Genomic DNA, 24857 nt, shown 5'->3' on the forward strand with positions numbered 1-24857 from the left:
GCCCCAGAAACAATCTGATTTTTTTTTTACATTTTTATTTATTTATTTATTTATTTATTTATTTATTTATTTATTTATTTATTTATTTATTTATTTTAATGATCACTTCTGACTAAGAGTGGACTCTTAGCTCTTCCTTCTTGACAGTCAAAGTATGAAGCCTCTTCTTTTCTTTTGAAAGGACGCCCCCGGAAGTCTCATTTTGCATTACATCCATCCATTGTATTTTGATTCTGCTGTCCGCTCTCCGCAGGCAGTCAGGTGTAACAGAGTAACCGGAGCGCTGGATTTGAGTAGCAGTCGTGCTTATCCGAGTAACTATGTGAGGATCCGTCACTGCAATCTGCAGGTAAAGAGACCCATTATTGATGTCAGTTTGTGTTTTCGAGCTTTATTATCTTCTGGTGTTTTGACTCCACGATGCAGTGTGCACGGTTGTTGATGTGGCATTTTTTTTTAAATTGGCTCTGTTCCTCCACAACACAAAGCCTTTTTGTCGGTGCAGAGTTTCTACTTATATCAGGTGGAAGCAACAAGTAGCGATGAGCAAAGTTGGCGGAAATGTTCGTGTGCGATAAAATAATTCAGGTAAGTAAAGTCCGACGCTCGACTACGTCAGTGTGGTATGCGGGGTAAAATCTGACTGTACGGATGAGAATGATAATAAACATAAAAGCTTCATCAGAATGGAATCTGAGTTCATTCCTTCAATGTAGATTCACCATGAAAGGAAGTCTGTGACTTCTGTTGTTGCGGCTCAGTAAGATAACGTCCTTAGCGGAGGGTGACGTTCATTACGCTTAATGTAGCAAAGTATAGTGAACGTCAGCTAGCTAACTGCTAGCTAACTAGTTAACCAGCTGACTGTTCTCAGGGCAGCTTATCGACTCAGTTAACCATATCGAGTTTCAGTGTTTCTTTAAGTGAAGGAAAGACTCCACGCAGTCTGAAGGACTGTTTGAATTCCCTAGAGAGGGAGAACATTCCTACATTATCCGCATAAAATGCTGCGCTTTCTGTGTGAAAGCTACTGATGCATTTTCCAGTTTCTATAAAAAAATTCCCTGACTTTTTTTGCCTCAAGAGATGGCCGTTTTTTTTCTCTCTTGCTCGTGCGCAGACCGTTCATTACGCTTCATTATAAATTCGTAATAATCTTTTCACTGTGCTCTAGTGATTGTTATCGTGCGTGATTCATAAAGTTAATTTAACAGTCTCTCGTTAGTTAACGAGTTTATTAAGTCATACAGAAGAAACTTAAAACAAATTAACTTTTATTTCTGCTTTTGATCATTGATATCCTGAATCTGTGGAGGAGTGTGTTCAGGGAACCAACCAGGAAGGTCATATTTATGGTTTTCGGTGGTGGTGTAGCTTCACTACTGAGTGCTGGGCACATTTCTACACCACCTACTGTAATGGTAGGCTTTAAGGTCTAGGCCTCTCACTGGCTTTTTCGCTTCGTTAGTTCAGTCCAGACTTGTTTCTAATTTTAGCCCTTTTTTGCAGACGTTTCTAAATGGTTAAAGTGGAAAGAAATTGTACAAGTCACATTAATTATATATATGTGTGTATATATATGTATGTATATACAGTATATATGATTACTTTAATAAAATAGCACATTTATTTTTATATGTATTTTATGTAGCCTTAATTTTAGTAGTCTGGAAATGCAACCTATTGCATGGACTATGCAACACATTTGAGTTGGTTGGAATTAATCTGATACACAATGTTGAACAACTATCTGGATTGTTTATGTAAGTGGTTGATATTTAGCAGGAGTAATAGTTTCTCGCTTTATGAAGACATTTTTAATCATTTAAAAACATGCACCCTTTTTATTTATCTTTGTTTTACTCTGTGTTCTCAGAGCATGTTTGCCTGTTATAGGATTGTAACTTGGGAGTGTGAGTATTAACATGATCGCTGGTTTCGGTGTTAAGAAAGTCTGTAAGGATTGTGAAGTGAAAGAGTCGGGCTTTACTCTTAGATTCCAGTCATTTTGTTGCACATATTTATCACATGTGCAACAAAACAACAGCTGCTGTAAATCAAATGTAGTTTTATCGCTTCTTTTTTATGTTTGTGTGTTTATAGGGATGAGATGTAGTCTGGATGGCTGATGGACAGAAACGCCGACCGGTTCCAAGATGCTGGCTCGTAACCGCTTCCTCTTCCTGGTGGTGGTGGGCGGGGCGGTGCTGGCCGTCCTCAGTTTCAGCCTTCAGTTCTGTAAGTCCACCTGGGTGCCATTATATAAATATACATTTTCTGTTACTCAGGAGCCGTGGTCATAAACCCGTTTTTTTTTTTTATTGCAGTTTGGAATAACCATTCATGTATATCCTCTCATTGCTGTTTTATTTTAGACATTCCATTCATGCAAAAACAAAGCAGAATTCCCTGTAGAATTCCTATAAATACCCAGCACCAGCAGTGGGCCTCTCTGGATGCTTTGTTCCCCTCCCACCATCTCCGTTATTTGCACATTGAGGTGCACAGAATTATGTCTTTTTGTACAGAAGGTGCATGAATGTAGAGCTGACTGAATGCTGGGAAACCTCCAACACTAAGGAAAAGTAGATGAACTGCTGTGCACTGGTGGAAATGTGCAGGTCTAACAAAAGTAGTGGTTGATGCAGAGAAAGTTTAGAGATCATGATTGTTACTTGGATTCATTCTGTGTTGAAATTCACCTTTTGTCCTTCCTATATACTTCAGAGTTCAGCAAAGTTTTCAAGTAAATGTGCGGTTTTCCCAGGGCAGACGTGCTATTAGGCACATGCTACTTATGTTTATTTGAAGTACCAAAATGGAATCTAGTGACTCAGAGCTGCTGTTTTAGACTTCAGAATCTGAGTTTGAGTTCTTCAGCTGTTGTAAATTCAGTTATGTTTTTCAGCTTTTTTGCAAAACAGCTGAAATACTGAATTTCTTTAAATCTGGACTAAAACCTACCTTTTTAGAGTTGCTTTTGAACCAACATAATTGATGTGTAATAATGACACTTCGTCATCAATCATAATGCAACTGAAAATGTATGTTATATGAAGTCTTTGTATCACTCCATTTTATTCCTATGAAGGTTCCCAGTGCAGTATGACAGTTTAAGCAAACAAGTGAAGGTGATGTTTGTCACATTATCTCTGTTTAGCATAGAATAAGTGTATTTTATAAATGCTGTTTTGTTATTCTTGACAGGTCTTTTCCAACATTTACAACTTCAAATGTTTATAAACACCAGCTGCTCATAAAATCATATATCATATTGCCTATAAAACGCCCCAAATGGCATTTATTCATTTCACTTTTTACTGCAGCCACCTGCAGTGCATTTGGCTTATGCTAATCATGCCTGTTGCGTATTTCATTTTGGTAGTTTTGTAGGGGAGAAAATAGTTGCCATAATTTATTTATACATGAGGAAGAATTGAACCATTATCCAGGAATAGCCCAGGAGAGAAACAGGGGATTTTCTCTTCATGTTTAATAAATGACTGTTGTGTCGTCAGTCTGTCTCGTTCTTCACTGCTCTTTCCTCTTTGACTCGCTGCACTTAATGGAAAAGTCTGATCACCTGTTTATTGCTTATTGATGGTCTTCACTATCAAAAGATTGTCCATCTGCCTCCAGGGGACAAGGATGACGAAAGGACATGGACATCTCAGAGAGGAGTGGTGCAGCACACGGTGGTTAAAGTGGCTAAAACAGGACAAGAGAAAGACAAAGAAGTGAATCAGTAAAAGAAGGGAATCAGAGCCGCGTTCTGCAGAAGAGTTGGGCAGGAATAAAAGATAAGCAAGGCATTTCAAGAGGATCAGATCAAGCACAAATGTATTTCACATGGAGCAATTCAGATGTACTTTAAATGTCTTTGATTATTCTTTTTCTTATAAACGCTGTAAGAAACGTTTGTACACCCCAGCACCCTGAAGTTAGCATCTAATTTGAATCTTCGTTTCAGCAAATAAACCAAAGGCGTATTTCACTAAATTTGTTCTCTCCTGTTTCAAAGTCTCAAATGTAGACGCTGATGAAACTTGAAATACATGATTCGAAATTAAATGTTGATTCTTTATACCTTAATTTTGTAAAACCTTGACTGCAGTTTTGGCTAAACCTTTTGGGAATGACAGATTTGTTTTGTCTTTTGCAAACTGTCCCACTTCATTTATTTTACTGTGATAATTTTCAATGATGTTATGTTGAGGGATAATAAATAAAAATATATACTACAAAAAAGTATTAATTATACTGATTTAATTCATAACCAAGAAAAAGTGTTAGTAAAGAAGCTGATTTATTCTCTTTTCTAATTAAAAGAGAAGAGCAGAATAGTTACTTTAAAGATCAATAAGGCTTGCCTCCGTCCTCCTTTTGCCATGGTTACCCCTTAGGAAACACTAGCTTTTGTCAGCCTTTTACATCAAATGGCTTTACAGTCACTAATGTTGGTGTCATTTATTGAATCAGCATTAGCTTCAGGGAGGCATTCAGGGCAGTCCAGCACATGCCAGAATCTGGATGGATGGACAGACTTTACAGTTGGTTGGATTAACCAGCTTCATGGATTGATGGAAAGACCTACTGATAGATTCTCTGTTGGACAGTGTGACAGGCAATAGTCTGAAAACACACATCCAGACCATCTTTAAATTCCATCGTTTTCCAGAATGTGCTGGAATACTGCTGTTTGTGCTTTCTACCAAGTCCTTATTTCGTTGCTGAAGTGAAACTAAAAGCTGCCCTGAATCATGATTACTCCTTACTGACGAACCCCTAGACATGAGGTTAGGTAGAGCTGTTTATTTAAGAAAAACAGTCATCTTTAATTGCACCTGCAATTCTTTTAGTTTTAGTGTTTCAGCTTTTGGGTGTGCACTTGGATCATTTATCAAAGTGCTTTCCTACCCTCTAATTACAGCTGTGGTGTAGTTAGAAAGCAAGTAGTTTTCTGTTGGTGTGTTGTTTTTTTTTCATGCCCGATCCTATTCAAAAGTAGGATCTAAGCTTTTCACCATGTTTAGTTTTAAAGTATTCACATGCTAATGACCAGCCCTCCCTCATCACCCAAATTCTGTTTTTCCTTTGGATAAAACCTTCTAATTAAGCCCCTTTTCATTTCTAATGTGATGGAAGGAGATGTTCTAAATAGCGCAGCCAAACTTTGTGTAGACCCGTGAATGTGTATGTATTCCAGCTAGCGCTGTTCAGCTTTCCTGTGCTCCCATTCGAACTGAGAATGAGATCACAAAAGCCCCATTGTGTATGGGACTGTGGCAGAGCTGGTCTGGAGAAGTTTGGCCAGTCTGCAGAGGTCTGTGTTTGGACGGTGGCTTGGGAGGTGGCTGCGTATGGGGAACAGGTTATGGTAGTGAATGAGCTCCAGTGTGTCTGCAGCAGTCAGCTATCAGCATGGTCTCCAGTGTTACTGGGCACTTTCTTTTCTTCTTTTGCATCGTTTCTGGTGAGTTTATACAGATGTGTCCTAACAGAGTTTTTCTCTTTTTTTAAATTGTTTGCTGACTTTCACAGCTATATGGTTGTAATTCTTATGGCGTAGCTCCAGGGTTTTGGTAAACTTCTGTGCCTAGATGACCATTTTCAGTGGTGTGTAATTTATTCGCTCTGGTATACCACAATAACTTGATTTAGGTAGCCAGTGAGGAACTGATACCCATATAAGTATGTACCAGTGTATCAGCTACTTTTAAGATTGAAGTGTTAATGTTACTTTATACTGTAGACTTTGTCAGTTTTATTTTAAAACTAGCTAAAGAAGGCAACATGAAACTGTACTTATCTTTAGCAAAAACATCAGAATCACTATTTTTCTTTTGCTTGACAAAAATAAAGCATTATGTGCTTTATTCTTTACTACTGCTGCCATTAGATATATTGCTATAAACACATTTTTTAATTTCATTTTGGATACATGAAATAAGGAGAGAACAGGTTTTAGGTCAGCAGTCACTCTGTAACATAGATGCACCAATCAGACCTACCTTTAGAAAGGAGAAGGATACTCTTTACATCCACAACTCAGACATAAATGCTTATTCATTCCAGGTGCAATTACTGCTGTCGGTTAACTACGCCTGTCACAATAAACAATAAATCAATTAATTGCACAATAAATTACAAGAAACTCAATCATTTTAATTTTCTTGATTTAACGTTTTTCTCTTTTCTCTCCACCAAAACTGGTCTTCAGTCTGGTGCTTTGATGTCAACTATCCCTTTTTTGAAAGACTATTTTGTATGTGTTTATGTGTATTTTCCCACCCTTTTGGCACAGTGGGCAAACAGCCAGACCACTGACCATGCCTGGTTATAAATGAGGGCAAGAGAGAAATTAATGTTAGCACAAAATCCTTGAGATTTATAAGCTCGTGAGAAGACAGAGGAGTTTTCTGACAGCATACACAATGTTCTTATTCTTTCAGAGTCTGATTTGTGCCTGAATGTTGCAATAATCAGAACTACATAATCTATTTAGGTCACCATCAAAGCAGGAATGTGTCTGTTCTTTTTGTAGCCGGAAGCAACATTGAATGAAACTTAGACATTCAAGTTTCGTATAATTTACTTTGAAACTTGAATGTCTAAAGTGTGTGTGAGTGTGTGATGTAAGTGGGATTTAGACCTCCGGCTCTCCGAAAGGGGACATTGGGGCTGTGCTTCTTTTTCTTGGATCTTTGGAAAAGCTGGTTTAAGTTCCCATAGAAGCTCTGTCTTTCTTACACCATGGTAACAGTGAGGTCTTTAGAGGGACACAACTGTTGTCATGGACGTGAAATGTGGTGGAACTGTGACAAAGTTGTGTTTGTCTGCTACTTTGTCCATCTTTTTTTTTAATTCTTGCTACTCTGCTCTATTTTTCCATCTTCTTCTTTGTCCCATTACCTGAAAATCTCTCTACTGACCACCAAGTTTAACGTCAGGCTTTTTACCACAGATTGATGCTGGTATACTATTGCATGAACTGAAAATGTTCTGATCTTGCTTTCTCTCTATCGTTGTTATTTCTCCCTCTCTCATCTTCCTCGCAGTGAACCTGATTCCCACCTCTCCCATGCTGGATGAGCAAACAGTCCAGGCTGCAGATGGAGGTTTCCGAGGTCTTCAGGCGAAAAGCAGAAAGCGAGTCTTTCCTGTGCATCACAACCAAGAGCCTGATCCTGTTTTTGAGGCCTACAGCTACTGCAACACCCCAAACCGCACCGAACAAGCCTGGGAAGGTAAATGCATAAATAAAAAATAACTATAGGATTTATGAAAGACCACCGAATGTCGAGAAATGCAAACTCCTTTTTATGTTCAGTCTTGAGACCTGCTAGTTTTTAAAGCCAGAATTAGAACTAGATCATATGGAAACTTTATATAATTCAGCCACAGTACACTTTTAGTGTGTCAGAACTCCAGGGATGTGTTAAATTTGGTAAAGTCAATTCCTGGTAATTGCATCATCCATATTTTTACATTGTGGAGACGTTTTTATCTAGGTTGGGGTCAGTGAAAGATCCTGCAGTGCTGGAGACAAGTTGCATAAGCGCTACAAATAACTCTTCACATTGTTTTCCACTACATGTTGCTTTTGTTCACACAATCTCCTTTTTAACTTTTTTTAAAAATATATCTTCTCAATCTCTTGTAAACTCAGACACACACACACATACACAGGAACAACTCTGTGAATGTATGTCAGGATGCTGCTTCAGTATTCATTAGATGCATGATTATGTGTACAAGATATTTCCAATGAGGCCATTGTTATAAAATTCATACCAGATGTGGGCAGCAACCCGAGTAATTCACACATTCGATGAAATTATATGTGAAGTATGACTTCACATATGTCTTTGCAAGGGAAATAATGAAATGAAACGGAATAAGTATTGAACACATTCAAAGAGATTTATTAGATACTTTCCTTCTCTCTCTCCTTTTCCTCGCAGTGAACCTGATTCCCATCTCTCTTGACTTGGTCATTTTAGCAATTTTAACCCTTTTTCTCAGAATTTAAAGTTTCCTTCGCCTTGTTTTTAGGGTCTATTGTCATATTGTCAGAAATTTTCAGATTCCTGGTATATTTCTCCTTTCATCCATCTTTCTGTTAACAAAGTAGGCCTTGTTTGAGTAAAAATAATCATACCACTCTTTTCAATACTTTAGTTATGATAAATTTTTTTATAGGCCACCAGTTAATATCAAATCAGCTGATGCTGATTGTCACATAGCAGCAGAAAATCTGTCTAAATACACACAGATTTCAGCGGATATCTCGGCCCTCTATGTCTTCTTTGGCATCCTTTGTTTTATGTATTCAGCCTTTTGGTCCTATCAGCAAAGTAAAACTTAAAATGAGAGAAAATTTATCTCGAGATTAAAGAGTAGAAAAATTGCTGAGTTTGCCTCTAATTCACTGAAAATAAAGGGATCAACAGATTATGAGCACTATTCTATTTTTATTTCTTTTAAACAGCAATAAAACATGTGTTGGAAGATAAATGACAGCAGAAAAAAAGTCTACTTGTGTTGTCACAGGTCACAGCCCCGTAGACTACAAGCTGCTATCTGTTCATGTGATGATTCGCCATGGAGACCGCTACCCTCTCTACGCCATCCCAAAGACCAGACGTCCCAGCATCGACTGCACCCTGTCTGCCAGCAGGTACACAATAACAGTGAATACAATCACAATTTGTATGTGATGTCTCATACAACATAGTAAATATACAGTATGGCTTTGCACGAGTGTTCGCATCCCTTGAACTATTTCACATATTGTGACATTACAATGATGTATTTGGTCCACGTTCGTGTGAAAGACAACTTCTGCACCCGTTTTTCACATCTAGACGCTGAAGCTACTTCTTTGCAAAGTAGCCCAAGCTAAGTCCAGTTCAGATGGAAAATTTTATGACTTGTCACTTCCTAAGTAGTTTGGATACTTTTTACCAGAGCATGTATAAATAAATTTTTTCAGTCATAGAATGCCTTTGTTATGCCAGTAATGCACAAAAAGACCCTTGTTGGTAGACAGGATTGTCACAGAGAGTGGAGCCGAGTTGGACCCAAACAATTGTTTTTTGTTGTTTTTTTTTACTTCAGGTGAGTAAAATTAACTCTCAGGCACAGTTTTTTTTTCTAATTTAATTTTTTATGTGAAAGTAGCAGAGCATGAGGCACCAATATATATTAGAGCTTTTAATATTCTCCCATAAAAACTCCTGTCAAAAAGCTCCAGCTGAATTTAGTTGAAATCACAACCTGAATGAGGTGCATTAACTGGATTTCTGCTCACAACACTGGTAACAGTTGCTTGGCTTCTCAGCCGTAATGCATGTGTCATCAGCAGCGGGTGGGTACAGTTTGGTATGGCACATCTGCGCTTCTTTACAGCTGGAAAAACACAAACAAAGGCTAAGAAACATGTCATGCATCATTGTGTAGCCATTGACGCACACTTTCTGCCTCCCAGAGAGGGAGAGTGGGTGGAAGCAGCAAAAGTGCTAAAACAAAATCCCTTATCTTTTTCCACTCACTGAGCTCTACTCTCATTTTGTATCTGCAGCGCTTTGTGTCTGCTCACACTCACTCTGCTGGTTCAAGAGGGTCAGATAAGATTTCGTAATGAGCAGTTATTAAAAGCCGGCTCTGCTTTCTATTTGAGCTTAGAATATCTAAAATCAGATAGTTTTTCGGAATTCATTCAATTCAAATAAAGCAAACTCTGCATGAGAGTAGGCACATTATGATTTAAAAATAAATAAATAAACAAGGGAAACTAAATCCAGAAAATCAGACCATATGGTCACCAGATTGTCTGAGACAAATCCTCTTTTGACGCTGTGTACCTGAGCTCAGATTTAGCTAGCGACTTAATTTTGCACAAAGCAGCACATCTGGACTAATCACAAGGAGACTGTTATCTGTAAATCCAAAGGCTAGAACGCTACAACCTGCATTCACTTGATCTAACTTTCTACTGCTCCATCTTGACATGGAGAGGGTCGTAAAAGAATTAAAAAGCTGTGTTTTGTATGTCAGTCAGTTGATTTAGCTTCACATCTCTATAACTATGAGCATTGTTGAAATCGGACAGGGAGGGAACTCTTTTTATCTGCTTTTTAATAGCGCAGGAGACCGGATGTCTAACAGAACCAGTTCCAGCCAGAGAAAATCAAAAGCAAGAGGGAGCACTGTGAATTCTGCAAGAAATGCATCCTGCAATCTAAAATACCACACTAGCTCTTAAGTCTCATCAAGAGGCATCCAGAGCACAAAGCTCTAAGAGCAGAAGTTAGGCTGTTTTCTCAAGTGTGTGACAAGTTAAACGTTGGGAGCTATTGCTATATGCTATACTGTAATAGCCACTATTTCCCCAATTAAAGATGAAAAATGTGGATTTTCCTGGTACGAAAATATCAAAGATTTTGGCAAAATTTGGTTAAATGTAAATTCTGCTCCATTTCTGACCAACATTGTTGCTGCGGTGAACACTTCCATAAACACTCACATTTTCATTGACACCTCTGTCAGAAGACTTTACTTGTGAAGTGTGGAGTGGTTGTGTAAAACAGGCGCAATGTGTGGAAGCAGCTGAAAGTCTCACTTTTCTACACACATTTCATCAGTTTCATACTTGTGAAGGTTATAATTAATGACATATGGTGTCCTCAGAAAGACAAAGTGTTATTCTGAGTACACCATATGTCACTCAATTCAATCGACAGTTAGTTTTTACAACAACATCTCTGGCCATGAATTGTTAATTCAAACAAATGTTTTACAAGGTGTGGACAGAAGGGAAGTCAAGTACGAGTTACCATTCCTTTGGCTCATACACTAAGAAAGCTGAGTCACAACTGAAACTAATTATCATCTATAGGACTATATACCAAACAATCTGTGGATTTCAGCAGAGGTGTTTTTCAGACAAAGTAGATATAAAATTAAAAAACCATGGTAAGACACTAGGTCTTCTTATCTGAAGAACTTTATGCTCACAAACAACGTTTCTGATCTTGTCATGGTTCTGGCTACAGACTTTGCTGGAGATACTGTATATGCTGTAGCTGTGGAGTAACCTGTGTTGCATTGCCATCCCTCAGCTTTAGGTTGTGGCTTTTCTTAAAGCCATGTTTCCGTTTTTTCCAGAATCATTTGGCAAAAAGTGTTTCTAGTAGTCATGCTGTTTTTAGTGGGTTAGAAGGGCTCATGTCGTTGAATCTCACTAACTGTTTCTGCATTTTTTTGCTTCAGAAAAACAATGGAATGGTCACGTTTTCCGTATATTATCGTACACACTTTTGGTATTTTTAGGCTTTCTAGTTGTGTAATTCCCCATTGATAATGACTCTGCAACTTATGATGTGTTGTTTCTATGGGTTGCACTTAAATTAATCAGAAGACTGAAGTCTTGAGAGGGTGGAGGTCTTTCCCCTTCCAAACATTCTCCAAATCCCTCATAGCTATTAGCCCTAAGCTTCACCACAAGCAGATGTTGAGAGGTGGAGCTGTGAAATTTCTGCTTCATCACAATGAAGCCAACTAATTCCAATACAAAGAGTAATGTGTGTGTATGCATATGATTGTATGACTAGAACTGATGTTGTAGGTAGTTCCTTCTGTTTTCTTTGACCAAACTGTGATTACAAGCACACAAGCTGGCATATGCTCTCAGAGAGCTCATCACAGGGAGCAGGAGATGTGTGTGTTTATGTGTGTGTGTTGCTGTACATTTTGTGTGTTTGAATGCTCTGGCACCAGTCTGCCGACCCACTGTCTCCATCTGCGGTTAACTGAGCTCTTTCCATCTGCAGGGAGCATCTCCTCTCTTTCCTTCCCTTCTTTCCCATCAGTTTCTCAATGTTTTTGTCTTTTTATAAATTCTCTACATATGTTCTACATTCTATTTCATTCTTCTGCGTTTCCAGCACAGCCTCTCTCTGTTAATCCCACCGTTCACATTATTGTTTTTTTATCTCTCCACCCATCCCTTCCTTCCTCTTCACTAATCTATTCCCATCCTATCCAGTGATAATAATCCCTGCTTAATGTAATTGGGCTCTCTAATCTTCAGCTGGCAACAATGAACCTAATAGAGGCTTTTTGTCCACTGTGGCGTCTCCATCCTCGGTCATCCAGTCTCCCGGAGCAGCCAATTAAATCTGAATTGTTCGGTTCTCCTCAAGCCAGTCGGATCTGCTGCTGACAGGGCAGAAAGTCGCTCTTCCCAGCACATCCACACTCAGCCCGCAGTGTGTTTATTATAGTGCTAATGAATAAGAGTATGATGATGCAAACAGTGCAGAGTGGTGACGTGATGACTGACATGACCTGGCGGCAGAAAAAGGCTTTCATTGTCCTTTTTTGATGTAGCAGGTGGCTGTAGATGACAGATTAGGCTTTACTGTGTAAGGTCAGACATGATGGCAGGTTTTATTTGATCTATTTTTATGGCTTGTTCCTGAATGTCTCTGTGATCACTATGGAAACTGTGCGTGCGCGTGCACCCACCTTTAATCTGGTTGAGTTGAGCTGCAGCTCCCACGGATTCTTTCATATTAATCTATAATCTTCAATCCTCTTTAATCTTCTGGACAATCGACTGCTCTTCTTGCTTTCCTCATTCCTGGATGATGATGTGTGTATCCTGGGATTTGTGTGTGTGTGTTTGTTTATTGTCATGTGCCCTGAGACAACAAATTCATTCATCGTTTTATCTACATGTGTAGTTTTTTTATTTTTATCCCAAACACATCGAGCTGTTCCGCTGAAGTTCACATCCTTGTGTTAAAGAGACACCTGCTGGTAGGTATAGGAACTGGTCACATTCCCCCACCTACTAATCATTTTAATGCACTTAACATATTTTTTTACTGCATTTATTATTGCAAGTAATTATTAAAATAATATTTGTTATTTTAGTTTTATTAATTTGCTTACGTTTTAACACCAAGACAGCAATCCGAAGTCTAACCAAAAAAGATAATACACTTTTAATTTGTTAGTTTGACTGAGACAAAGGTAATACAGATAATTAGATCTTAATATAAAAGATAATTTTAGTAAAATACTGCACTATTTTCAACTCATAACATTTATTAAAGGAAAAAAAGATATCCAAACCAACTAGTCCTTCTTTGGAAAATGGAACAGCCTCCTAAAGCAAATAAATAATAGCAACAACTAATATTTTATTTTTTAAGACTGGCAGTCTTTTACATCTCCAAATAATGCGGTTAATCAAAGTTATTAATTCATGAAGGCAAATTCTACTTTCACTCAGAGCCAGGTTGTTTGGAAATCATCATTCAACTGTTTTTCCTGGTTTACTGATTATCTAAAATCACCAATAATTCTTATTAATATGCTAATTCAGATTTAGTTATTTACTGCAAAAAGCATCTTTCAACCTAATCGTATGATTTGACAACCACAATGAAAAAAGCAATGGGTCAGTGTCAGCATACCTACACTTATTTCAATACAACCCAATTGCAGTAAACCATGCAGCAGAACTCCTATATGTGAAATAAACCTCATCATACATGCGACTGACAGTAATCGCAGTAATCACGTTTGATGCCATTTTTTTCTTTGTCTTCCCAGGCAGCCTTCTCACCCTCTGCTAACCTCCTTCATTAATCACATGGGCCAGGGGACCAAAGGCCACTGGGAGGCACAGCTGGGCTCCATTTCACGTCTCCCCAACCACAGTGTCTGTGAGATGGGAGAACTCACGCAGACAGGTGTTCAAACCAGACAGCTATAAATCTCAGCACAATGTGTTGCTTCCTCTGTGCTGCTGTTCATAATTAGTAGTGGTGTCAATCAATTAAAAAATGTAATCAGATTAATCACACTCGAGCACTGTGATTAATCACTATGCTTGACTTTGTAAGCTTGAAAAATGTTAAAGAATGAGAGTGTTCTCATTTTCCAGCTCGTCATAATAATGAAGGGTTAGTAAATTTGTTTCCAATGTTAAGTTAGAAAATTTAACTATGAGCTACTTGTGCTTCAGTGGAAGGATAATTCACAGTTCCAGTATGTACGTAGTATCTGTCTCGTGGTGTTTTGTTAAAGTGAGAACATCAGAGTTCATCTTTTCACTCATGTCTGCAACTCTCCGTTGTTGACAGCAGTATAAGACCATGTAACATGCTGCTGTGAACTAGACAGCCCTCTCCAGAAGAGAGGCTTCTAACTCAAAATAGGTAATGTGATTGATCTGCATTATGTAATATTAATTTGTTAAACTTTTTAGATTTGCCACGTGTTAACGCATTAATGTTGACAGCTCTAATAACTGGATAAATGTCTTTGGTTATGCCATAGAAATCTTTTCTCCTTAAAATCCAAATCTTTGCTGTTCTCAACAGGTGTCGTTCAGCACCTTCGCAATGGGCAGCTTCTCCAACGTGCCTACAAGCACCACAGTCTGCTCCCCTCTGATTGGTCGCCTCGCCAGGTTTGGATGGAGACTACAGGAAAAAGCCGAACCCTCCAAAGCGGAATGGCCTTTCTCTATGGCTTCCTCCCAGATTTCGACTGGACTAAGGTGACCGTGCGTCATCAGTGGAGCACATTGTTCTGCGGCTCGGCATGCGAGTGCCCTGCCAGGAGCAAGTACCTGGAGGAAGAGCAGAGGAGGCAGTATCGCCTCAGAGTGGCCGATTCCAACCTGGAGAGGACTTACATTAACATGGCACGCACTTTAGGTGTACTCACTCGCCAGCTCAGAGCTGCAAACCCTATTGACTCGCTGCTTTGCCACCTGTGTCACGGCCTTTCTTTCCCGTGTGTTTCCAGTGGAGATGGTGGTACTGGTGGATGCCTGACTATGGCACAGTTTGCGGTAATTCGGCAACAGCAGCTGGACGATGAGGTAGATCGGAGAAGATTTGGGGCCTATCGTAAATACGCTATCCTGGCCATGTACCCGTACCTCAACAGAACTGCTAACAAGATGGAGCAGGTCGCTAGGGCCAACGAGGAAGGCCGGCAGCCACGTCTGGGTGGGGAGGAAGTCTTCACCTTCTCCTCAGGTCATGATGTCACCATTGCGCCGTTGCTTAGCGCCCTGGGACTGGAGGAGGCCAAGTTTCCTCGCTTTGCAGCAAGAATAGTCTTTGAAATGTGGAAAAGCCCGCCTACAACACAAGGCCAGGCAAAAAACAAAGCAGGAAAAAGTGCGAGGTCAAAGTCAGATCAGAAAGATGGGGACGTGTTCATCAGAGTGCTGTACAACGGTGAGGATGTGACATTTCATACTGCTTTCTGTCATCCCAGCGACCGCCACACCAACCAACCACTCTGCCCTCTAAAAAACTTCCTAACCTTTGTCAGGAAGGATATATTCAGTATTGTCAATGCTACTTCCTACAAGGAGGCATGCTACAAGCTTTCAGGGTGACAGATTGAGAGCAAGGTCACAGGGTACGGACACCCAGCCGTCAGGTGGTTGTGATTCCCCAGATTCTTAAGTTTGAGAGAAGGTGCTCTTTCATGCCACTCGTCATATCTGGCATGTTTCAGAATATGGTCCTTCACATTCTCAACATTCCCACTCACAAGAGACAAAAATACACAATCATTTACTTGAGATATTTTTGAGAAGAGATAAATTTCTGAACATCCTATAATCTTTGCTGAACCAGCTCTTGTGTCGTTTTTGTTTACTGAGACCTTCTCTAAAAGATAAATACCTCAAGGACAACTGATCGGCACTTTATTCTGTAACTAAAGGGTTTTGTACATTTTCATGGCCAAATAAAGGCTAGTGAGAAGGGAATGTTGAAAATACACATACTGGGCTGGAATAATAATTACTTGGGAACATTTTGTATGACTAATCTTTTTAAAGAACATTCATCTTAGTAAGGCTAAAGCTAAAGTCACTTTTTGTTCTCACTTTTTGTTTCTGTCACTTATACACATGGTAGGTTTGCTTTTTTTTATTTCTGGTTTTAACTGAACATCAGTGTGGCTCTTGTTATTCTTCTAAACAATAACTGGTACATTTTCAGTGGTTTTTTTTTTCAATCATTTAATAAAATTCCAAAATTATTTAAACTTTCATTGTTTGTGAATCTAACATTGGTGTATTATGATTAGACATTCGTACACATTAAAATTAATGTTGCATTTTCTCTGCGGTCTTGTTCTTGATTAGATTTTTGGAGCAAGTATTTTTCTTGTTTAAGATGACTATCTTACTGCATCAAACCACAACAGCTCGGGTGTTCAAAAAGCTTTTGTGCCTTTTACCACCAGAAGATCATGACAGTGTGGATACCTAACAGAAAACGATACTGAATCCACATTTTTGAAAGATTTGGACTTTTAAATGCTGTGTCCTTAAACTTTTATCAGCTGTTGAAATGCTTACTCAGATTTTTCTTCTTTTTCTCTCTCTCTCTTCCATTACTTTCTTTTGCATTTTGAAGCTCTACTTTGAATTTTCTTGAGATCAAAACATAAATTCTTGCCATTTTTCAACTGGTCTTAAAATGTTGATCAGGAGTGTACTTTAGGAGTGTTTCTAGTCACTGATCTCATCTCACTATATCTGAAATCTGGTTTTAATATTGAGGAAGAGGCTGCACCGCACCATCATACTGTCTCTACAAATCCATTTGGGACTGGCTGAAAGGAATGGACAAGTTTTTTTATATAGTTGCAACCCACATTTTCAACTCTGCTGGTTGACCCACAAATATATTTTTCTTACAAATGTAGTATAGTTTAAAAAGAAAAAAAACATGACATTTCCTTTGTGTGAAGGGACAATAAGTGTTGCATATCTGTTCAATTTGATGATTATGAACTATTGAACACTCAGTTTATGAGAAAATTATAATACCACAAAAAAAAAGCTTTCTAAAAACAGAAATTTATTTTGACTTGCACAACAGGTAGGTCTGCTGACATGCTTGGCAGTCTGACAAGCTAAGCCACTGGGGATCATTTATAAAGAGGCTGTTCCCATAGTGCTGTCTCCTACCTAATGTAATGTAAGATAAGATAAATCTTTATTGCCATTGTCACAAGAACAATGAAATTTAAAAAGTGCCATCAGTCAGTGCATGTTTAAAAACAAAAAATAACTGTCTCACAATTCACACACAATGTAAGAAATAACAAATAACTGATAAAAAAAAACAAACTTATAAATAAGAATAGCCACATACTCACATCATTCATGATGATTAATGGTTGTTTTTGATTGCATTTAGTTTTGTAAAATTGAGTGGAAGGAAAAAGTGGTGGGAAATGTAGGCAAGGAACAGACACAATTGATTTATATATTGTAAAAATGTAATTTTTGTATGCTGTGTTTTATGGGACTATGAGTGAAAAATGACATTTTGCTGAATCTATGGTATTTACAGCAATATTGACTATTGATTAATATGCATTGTCTCATATAAGTCAAATAATTTCAATTCAATTCATTTTAACAGTTGCTGGGCAAAGCCCATTCAAGAATTTAGTCAAGATCCACAAAATGTGTTGTCCATCTACAGCCGATGCTTCTCGTCACCACATGTGGACATGTCCAAACCTAAAACAGTTACGTTCTCTGTGCTTAAGCCACTCCTTCACCAGACACGTTAAAAGAATCTTACCTGTGCCAAGGTGTGGTTTTCTTCTGATGACAAACTTAAGAAAGTTGCAGATTTCATTTTCCAGCAGCACTTGGCTCTGCCAAAGGAACCAAAGGCTGGCTCAGTTACCATGGTGTTACTGTGCTTGATCAGCCAGCAAACCCATCTAATCTCCACCGAGAACCTGTAAGGCATTTTTAAAAGAAAGCTGAAAGACCCCAGACAGAAGAGCTGCAGCAACCTGGGCTTAATTAACACCACAGCAGAGCCACAGGTCGACCTATTCCATACAATTTGCACTGATGCTGTAAGTTATGCAAAGGGATCCCCAACCATTTATTGATTGTACATTACAATTCGCACTGTGTGGTATGTTCAACGTTTTAGGGTAAATAAAAGAAGTTTCTATCGATCTCATGTTATATTACACTTTTCTGAGAAGAATTTTACATTTGCATTAGCTGTAAGCCACAAAATTATCCGAAAAATTAACAGAAATAAATTATTGGAATATAAACCAGGGTGCGAAATGAATCTTTATTGTAGATCACTGTCAGTTCTTGAGCTATATTGTGGAAATTAATTAACCTTCTGATGGTATTCTAGCTTATGTGCTCACTATGCCAATGTGTTCCAGTGTAAGGAGACATGGAAGGTGCTCATTACATTTTAAAGCCACTAGATGGCACACTAGTTCCACAGTCCTTGAGTAATCTGGTCTATCTAATTTAATCAGTTATCCACTTTGTCAACGTTGCTGCAGGGGCACAGCACACTGTAAATTTATATAAATGTAAAAACCCCAAGTGCCTTTTTCCCACCACTACACAAGTCATGTGTCATCATCATTAGGGGCGTAATACAATGCTGACAAGATATCCATTGTAAAGCTCATTTTCAAAAGTGCTTCAGCTTGCTCAGCCTCCGTTTTTCTGTTTTAGAATCCTCCATATCAGGAGTGTATTGACTGAAATAATGCAATAACAAGACCAGCTCGATAAATTACATTTCCAGTATATGGATGTTGTATTTGTCCTGGCAGTATGGGAGTATGGCGCAACTTGCTGGTGAATGAAAGGATCCTCAATTGATGCTGCAGACATCTCAAATGAGATTTGAAGGGCAAAGACTTTTCATTCTACATGTCTTCAGTTGGAGACAGCCATATGGCATTTCCAGAAATTGTCCCAGCTACGTGAAACCACTTTTACAACCACCAAATTTTATTGTGTTACAAGTGTTGTCTTTAAAATGAACATGTCCACAGCTTGTGAAATGAACAAGGTTTTTTTTCTTTACCTGCATGTCACACACTAAGACTTAAAAAAAAAAAGTTAAGGCAATCCACTTAAGTCTATGTAAATGTATTTCCCAATTTTGCCTTGTTACATCAGAATGTACTTCCGATCTATTTCCAATTCTATGCCATGATATCAAGGCAGTTAAGGCTTGGAGCAAGCAGCTTGATTCCTCCCCCTCTTGTCCTGTCACCTCTCACTAACGTCTTTCCCTGCAGTCCCTGACTCACCTCTAACACTAACAGCTCTGATGTGAGATGGAGCTGCAATTTCCTCCTTCTTCAAGTTGCCTAAACTTTGATTTTCTTACAGCGCCTCAAGCTTCGGTTTATGTACCAGACTTTTAATGCGAATACATATGTGTGAGAACAAGAGAATGGGCAGTTCAAGGTGGATTTAAGGGGCACAGCTTCAAATTATTGTTGAAACAATGTCCACTTGACCCAGTCTGCCTTTAAAATCTTAGGAAAAGACTTCCCAACACATCTCAGATGTTTGGCATCTAAACTTGAAGAGCAGACACAGAAAGCCATGTGTGGATTTGGCTGATGCTTTGACAAAATATGTGAGGAATGATGACTGACAACTCACACAGCAGGAGAGGGATGTTGTGGTCAATGCCAAGAAGCCAGAAGATGGTAATAGGGAAGAACTTGTGGTTAGAGTTAGACAACCTGGAATCAGCCGTAGAACTTCTTCACTTCCAAAACCACAACTTATGGCCCCTGGTTAGATTTTTTTCTTAAGATATTCAATTTTGTTAAATAAGGAAGTTTTCAAAAGAATGAAAGTAACCCCTTGCTGCATAAAGAAAGTATAAATACTGACCAGTGGGAAGCATGAGCAGCAATTAAAAACTGACGATAAAATTATGTCAACTTTTGTATGCGAGTTCAGCAAGGCCCAGATGAGAGGAGCTTATCTAAAACTGCCATTATGAGAGGACGTTGAGATAGTCCAAATAGTTTTTCTTTTTTTCATTCCATCTTACAGAAATTTTCTGTTTATGTCTTCAAGAAGCTAACCTGTTAAGCTTTTGCATTTTGCACATACAGTAAGTTTGCGGTATGTTTGTATCCTAAGAAAAAAAGATATAAAACCTCCGCTATATTTCCCAAACAATATATTAACATACATGCCTTACAAAAACCTTATACTGTAGCATAAAGACTTTCAGTATTCAAAATGCTGCATGAACTGACTAGTATAAATATATTATTGTGAGAGAACTTAAACATATTGCGTGGGAATGCAAAACCTTTGCAAGGTAACACAAAAGAAGTAAAAATGCCCCAATTCGCCTAGGAGGCTCCGTAAGGGACAAATCACTGAACCTCTAGTATTACTGTGGAAATCATAGAACATATTATGTGTTTGGAGACTGTTATTAATGAGCAAAAAGTGTATTTTTAAAAAATGTTTAGAGATGACGAGCACAAGATGAGCGAATGACTGCAGTAAGAGTTCCAACAGTGTCAGTGTATTCTAATGCAGGTAAAGATGTCTTTTATGAAACACAAGCAGGAAAAGTGATATACTTTGCCTATGAGGAGTGAAGGTGAGTCTCAGAAAAGCCGTATGTGAGCAAAAACCAAGAAGACGGGCCTTGTTAAGCTTAGGGTCAACTAATTGGGTTTTGGTGCATGTGTGTGTCCTGTCTAGACTGCAGCACCGCTGTGTTTTCTCAGATGTGGGGCAGTATTAAACCCTTTAGGTAAGCAAACAGAGCAGCTGTCTCTCTCACACACACACACACACACACACACACACACACATCTAGAGGAAGCAGTGTGTACTTTGAATATTTTAAATACGCCTGTTGTTTGATGATCCTTGCGTGTGCACTTACCTGTCTATGATTTACTGAGATGGGAGAAAGTTCTTGTTAGCTGAAATAATCAGGATTTATGAGCCTCTTTGCGCTGTTAAGCGACTGGCTAGAGGCTTTGCCCCATACAGGCGCACACGGCTGGACTAATTGAGTTTAGTGATTGGTGCCTCATTTCTCCACCAAGAGCTCCTCGGGTTGATCGTCAATCACATGCACACCCTTTAAGTTGGGCTTTTCGCTTTACTTTTCCTTTTTCTGCACACAGTAAACCCTTTCTCTTAAGGTGTGTCTGCCTTCCGCTTGGGCACATTTTCTTTAAAAGGGGGAATGTATCACTCTGTGAAACACTGATGTACAGCCTGATGTATCCTACCTGTCTCCGCTAATGTTTTTGACGTTATTACCCTCACTCATCTCGGCTGCTCACTTAGCCTGTCTGCCTCCTCTATCTTCAGTATTTGCACACATTTAGTACTCGTGTGTCCAGGAGGAAACGTGAGTCTGAGTGTATAGAGTCATGTGAAAAAATGAGGCCTGTTAGTTTTTCCAACATATTTGGATGCAAGAATCTGCTGTATGGACTATTAGTATTAGTGTACAGAAAAAAATCAGAATAGTAAACAATTTGGTGAGGAATAAATTACATAATCCAAACAAATTTGCCATGGAGCAAATGGAGAAGATTCCAAACATTTAAGGCAGATTGCAAGATGCTAAAAGAAGTCCCAAAGACTTCAGTTTTTCTGTTCTGTTCCAATATCCAGAATGTTGTTCTTTAAACAACTGAGTCTAACACTGAAGTATTTTGGAAAGAGGACATACATGACATGAAACAAATACAGGAGACCAATCACAAAGCAACTGTGAAGCATGGACCTGGAAGTGGCCAGATTTGAAGATGCTTTGCGGCAGCAGGTTCCAGGCAAATTTTTTTCACATGACTTTTGCACATTTTCTTATGTTGCAGAAAGTGGTAAATTTGCTACTTAGATTCCTTTTAAATCCCCATTGAATGCAAACTGCAAAGGAGCTCCACTCATCCCAGAGACAACAAAAAAGTAGAGCGTACAAGTCAGACCAACCCATGGATACCAGACCATGGAGTATTAGAGACACAATCAAAGGCACAGCAACTCAACACCAGAGGAGTGAGAGAAGGAGCAGGAAGGGCGGAGTAAATGCTCTTGGTAAATAGGTCAGGCCTGTCTATGATCCCTGCTACATCAGTGTGCGCCACCAAATGTACAAGATTCTACAGTAAACAAACCAAAAAATTAACTATGATAGAAGAGAGATTTGTGAAAAAGAATAACAAAAAGATGATAGAAAGCTTTATGATTGTAGATGTCAGTACATATAGGTGATAAGGCCAGGTCATGCTGAGTTACACAGACAAATGTTCTTACCTATCTCCTCAGGCACATCTACAGGCTATAAAAGCTTTGGATTTATTTGCTGTGAGATGTTAAATACCTCCTGGAAAAGCTCAAAGTAGAGCCTTTCTTAGGTAAAATGCTCTGACCTGCCAATCTGTAATAAATTCGGCTTTCTGTTATTTATTCCTGTTTTAAGTCTAACCCTTGTTTATAAGTAGCAGTCAGAATGAACAGTATTTCATTGCCTTGCCTTTTGTTCATTCACCTTTTTCCTACACTTAAAATTTACTTTAACTCCCTTGTGTATAAAATGGTTCTGTAACAGCAGAGTGATCGATTCATTAACTTATTGATCCTTAGCTCTCCAATAACTTCTCAGAGTAGCAGCTCTAGAAAGTGGAGAAAAAACTCTTTTTTTTTTTTTTTACATATTTGGAGTGTATGGTCTTGTGTCAGACTCTGACCCAGTACTTAGTGTGTCTGAGCCGGCTGTTGTTCAGACCACACCAGTCATCTTTTATGGAGCGCTACTGGCTGATGAAAGGACGCAGAGAGTTTGTTCGTTGAACTGGAACTGCATCAAAGAAAAGAGAGAGAAGAAAGGCGTAACGCGCCCGGCTGTCACTAGAGTGAGAACTGTTCTATGGCTGCTTGGCTTGAACAGATGAAAGGGTTAATTTCATTTGACAACAGTCAACAGTGAGTAATGACTCCAGAGACTCACTGCCTTCCACATCTTCAGACTTTCTGACACTTTTTTATTGAAGTACGGTTTGTTTGTTGTTCTGCCTTTGCCACATCCTACTTTGTTTCTATTTTATGCACCTCCTTATGGTTTGTATGTGCCTAGGTAAACACAATTTGGGAATAGCAGTTAATCCATCACTGGTGTTGAACCGAACGATTTCTCCCCTGGGTCCTTCCAGAGTTGCTGTATCTAGTGGAAGAAAGCCACTTCCTTTCTTTGTGGGCAGGTTCCTGACCAAAGGAGAAAATCCCCCTATTGGCCCCTAGAGGATTCAGCATACAACCCTTAGGCGACGCTACCTGTTCCACCACACCCCTGGTTGGCGCCAATATGGGCACTATGTGTTTCTGTGTACATGTGTATTGCTATGCATCATGTAACTAAGAAAGACAATATTTTAGAATATAACTACTTGCTCCTTACACCTTTCTAAACTACTTTTAACTGCATCTGGCATGATTGAGTCGCTCTTCCGCAGGTGTAAAAGCGCAAGTGCTCAGAACATGGGGCTGGAGGATTTGATCTACAAATAAACAGCCAATAGATAACAAAAACAATAGCATATAGCATCTTGCAGTGTGCTCTGTCACCTGTTCAGTTTAATACAACCTCTAAAAAGGAATATAGATGTGTTAAAACATTAGCACTTGGTTCATAAGAGATTAGTTACTTGCATGTTACTTGCATGATGCGTTACAACACAGTGCCAATCACAGTGCCATATAGTGGCCTGGCATAACAACTACAGCAGATTCAGAGTGTCTAAACTTGGAACGTTTCCCAGTAAACATCCAAAAGTACTATCAGTAAAATGCTTTTTATGTGTCTCTGCCAAGAAATAAAATGTCAGTTTTGTCCTAACTGAGCTGAAAGACATTCTCTGCCATGATTAATAAAGGAAGCTTTGGCCTTAAATGGTAAATGGACTGAATTTATGAAGAGCTATTTCACTCCACTCACACCACTTTACACCAGAGCCACATTCAGCCTCACAAACACATTCATACACAGATGAGCAGGGAATTTGGGGTTAAGTGGTCACCTAACCTTATTGAAAATCTATTACCTGCTTAACAGAAAGCCTAAAAATTATTTTAAGATCTATTGCGTTGTTAAATTGCAGTCACTGCCTGGGAGTCTATTGTTTTACTGAAAGATGAGGTACAACTCAGAAAGGTCACCAGAAGGTTAATATTTACCTTCCAATTCAAAATCAGTTTTGATTTTCTGTATGACGGAACCATCACCATTCTTTTCTCTGAATATCATTTTGATTCTTTGTGTGCGCAGCTGCGAATTTCATAAGCTTAAAGATGCAGACTAAAAATTAATTTCTTGATCAGCAAACTCTTAGTCCATGACAATGTACATATTTCTTCTCTGTGGACAAATGCACATGTCTTCCTGTAGTTTGCAGTTCTGGATTTACCCTTGGTGATTCCTGGGTTGTTCTCAACATTCTGAAATACTTGAAATCCATAAAAAGGGTGTTCCAACACAATCAAAATAAGTTTTGAAATAGATAAAGCAAGTTAATATTACTTAAGATTCCCAAAGCCTCAACATCACCCCTGTTGAAAATATATGGAGTATCACTAAACTAACCAATTTCTCTGCCAAAATATAAAGAATGTTTCATATGCATCTTTAAAGGCCCAAATTTACTTCCACTCATGCTATGATGAATTTGTCTAAGCATTTCACCGGCACCACAAGCTTGCAACCCCAAATCTAATTCACCTACCAAGAAGATGGTTGTTTTAATTTTTTTAAACTATCCCTTTGGTAACAGTTTGAAGATGAACTACTTTATTCCTTTATGCAGTTTTTTTACTTGCCCACTTAACAAAAATTGTGTGCTAGACAAAAATCGACAAGTTAAAGCTCGTAGCGATGTTACAAACTTCTAATATTCTGTATCTTCTCACTGTATATAAGAAAGATCTTATCGGTTGCTGGGTGTCTGCGACAAGTAAG

General features: G+C 38.7%; 1 protein-coding gene across 2 annotated transcripts; it reads left to right on the forward strand.

Moving 5' to 3' along the window:
- Positions 1–231: 231 nt before the first annotated feature.
- Positions 232–16186, forward strand: pxylp1 (2-phosphoxylose phosphatase 1). 2 transcript variants are annotated; one of them, XM_023351588.1, is made up of 6 exons: positions 232–349; positions 2104–2238; positions 7059–7247; positions 8554–8680; positions 13627–13766; positions 14400–16184. In XM_023351588.1, the coding sequence occupies exons 2-6, from the start codon at positions 2157–2159 to the stop codon at positions 15431–15433; spliced, it is 1572 nt and encodes a 523-aa protein (XP_023207356.1). In that variant the 5' UTR covers positions 232–349; positions 2104–2156; the 3' UTR covers positions 15434–16184. The 2 variants fall into 2 exon arrangements, with proteins under 2 accessions (XP_023207356.1, XP_023207357.1); XM_023351589.1 differs by lacking the exon at positions 232–349 and adding an exon at positions 3640–5473 and having other exon boundaries at positions 14400–16186.
- Positions 16187–24857: the final 8671 nt, after the last annotated feature.

The sequence above is a fragment of the Xiphophorus maculatus genome, chromosome 18, assembly GCF_002775205.1.
Source record: "Xiphophorus maculatus strain JP 163 A chromosome 18, X_maculatus-5.0-male, whole genome shotgun sequence".
NCBI lineage: Eukaryota > Metazoa > Chordata > Actinopteri > Cyprinodontiformes > Poeciliidae > Xiphophorus > Xiphophorus maculatus.

What these genes read in the sequence shown, in the direction of transcription:
- pxylp1 (XM_023351588.1), top strand. Translation starts at nt 2,157, where the DNA reads ATGCTGGCTCGTAACCGCTTCCTCTTCCTGGTGGTGGTGGGCGGGGCG. An exon ending in CACCGAACAAGCCTGGGAAG is followed by an intron (nt 7,248 to 8,553) that starts GTAAATGCATAA and finishes GTGTTGTCACAG; the next exon opens with GTCACAGCCCCGTAGACTAC. An exon ending in TGCACCCTGTCTGCCAGCAG is followed by an intron (nt 8,681 to 13,626) that starts GTACACAATAAC and finishes TTGTCTTCCCAG; the next exon opens with GCAGCCTTCTCACCCTCTGC.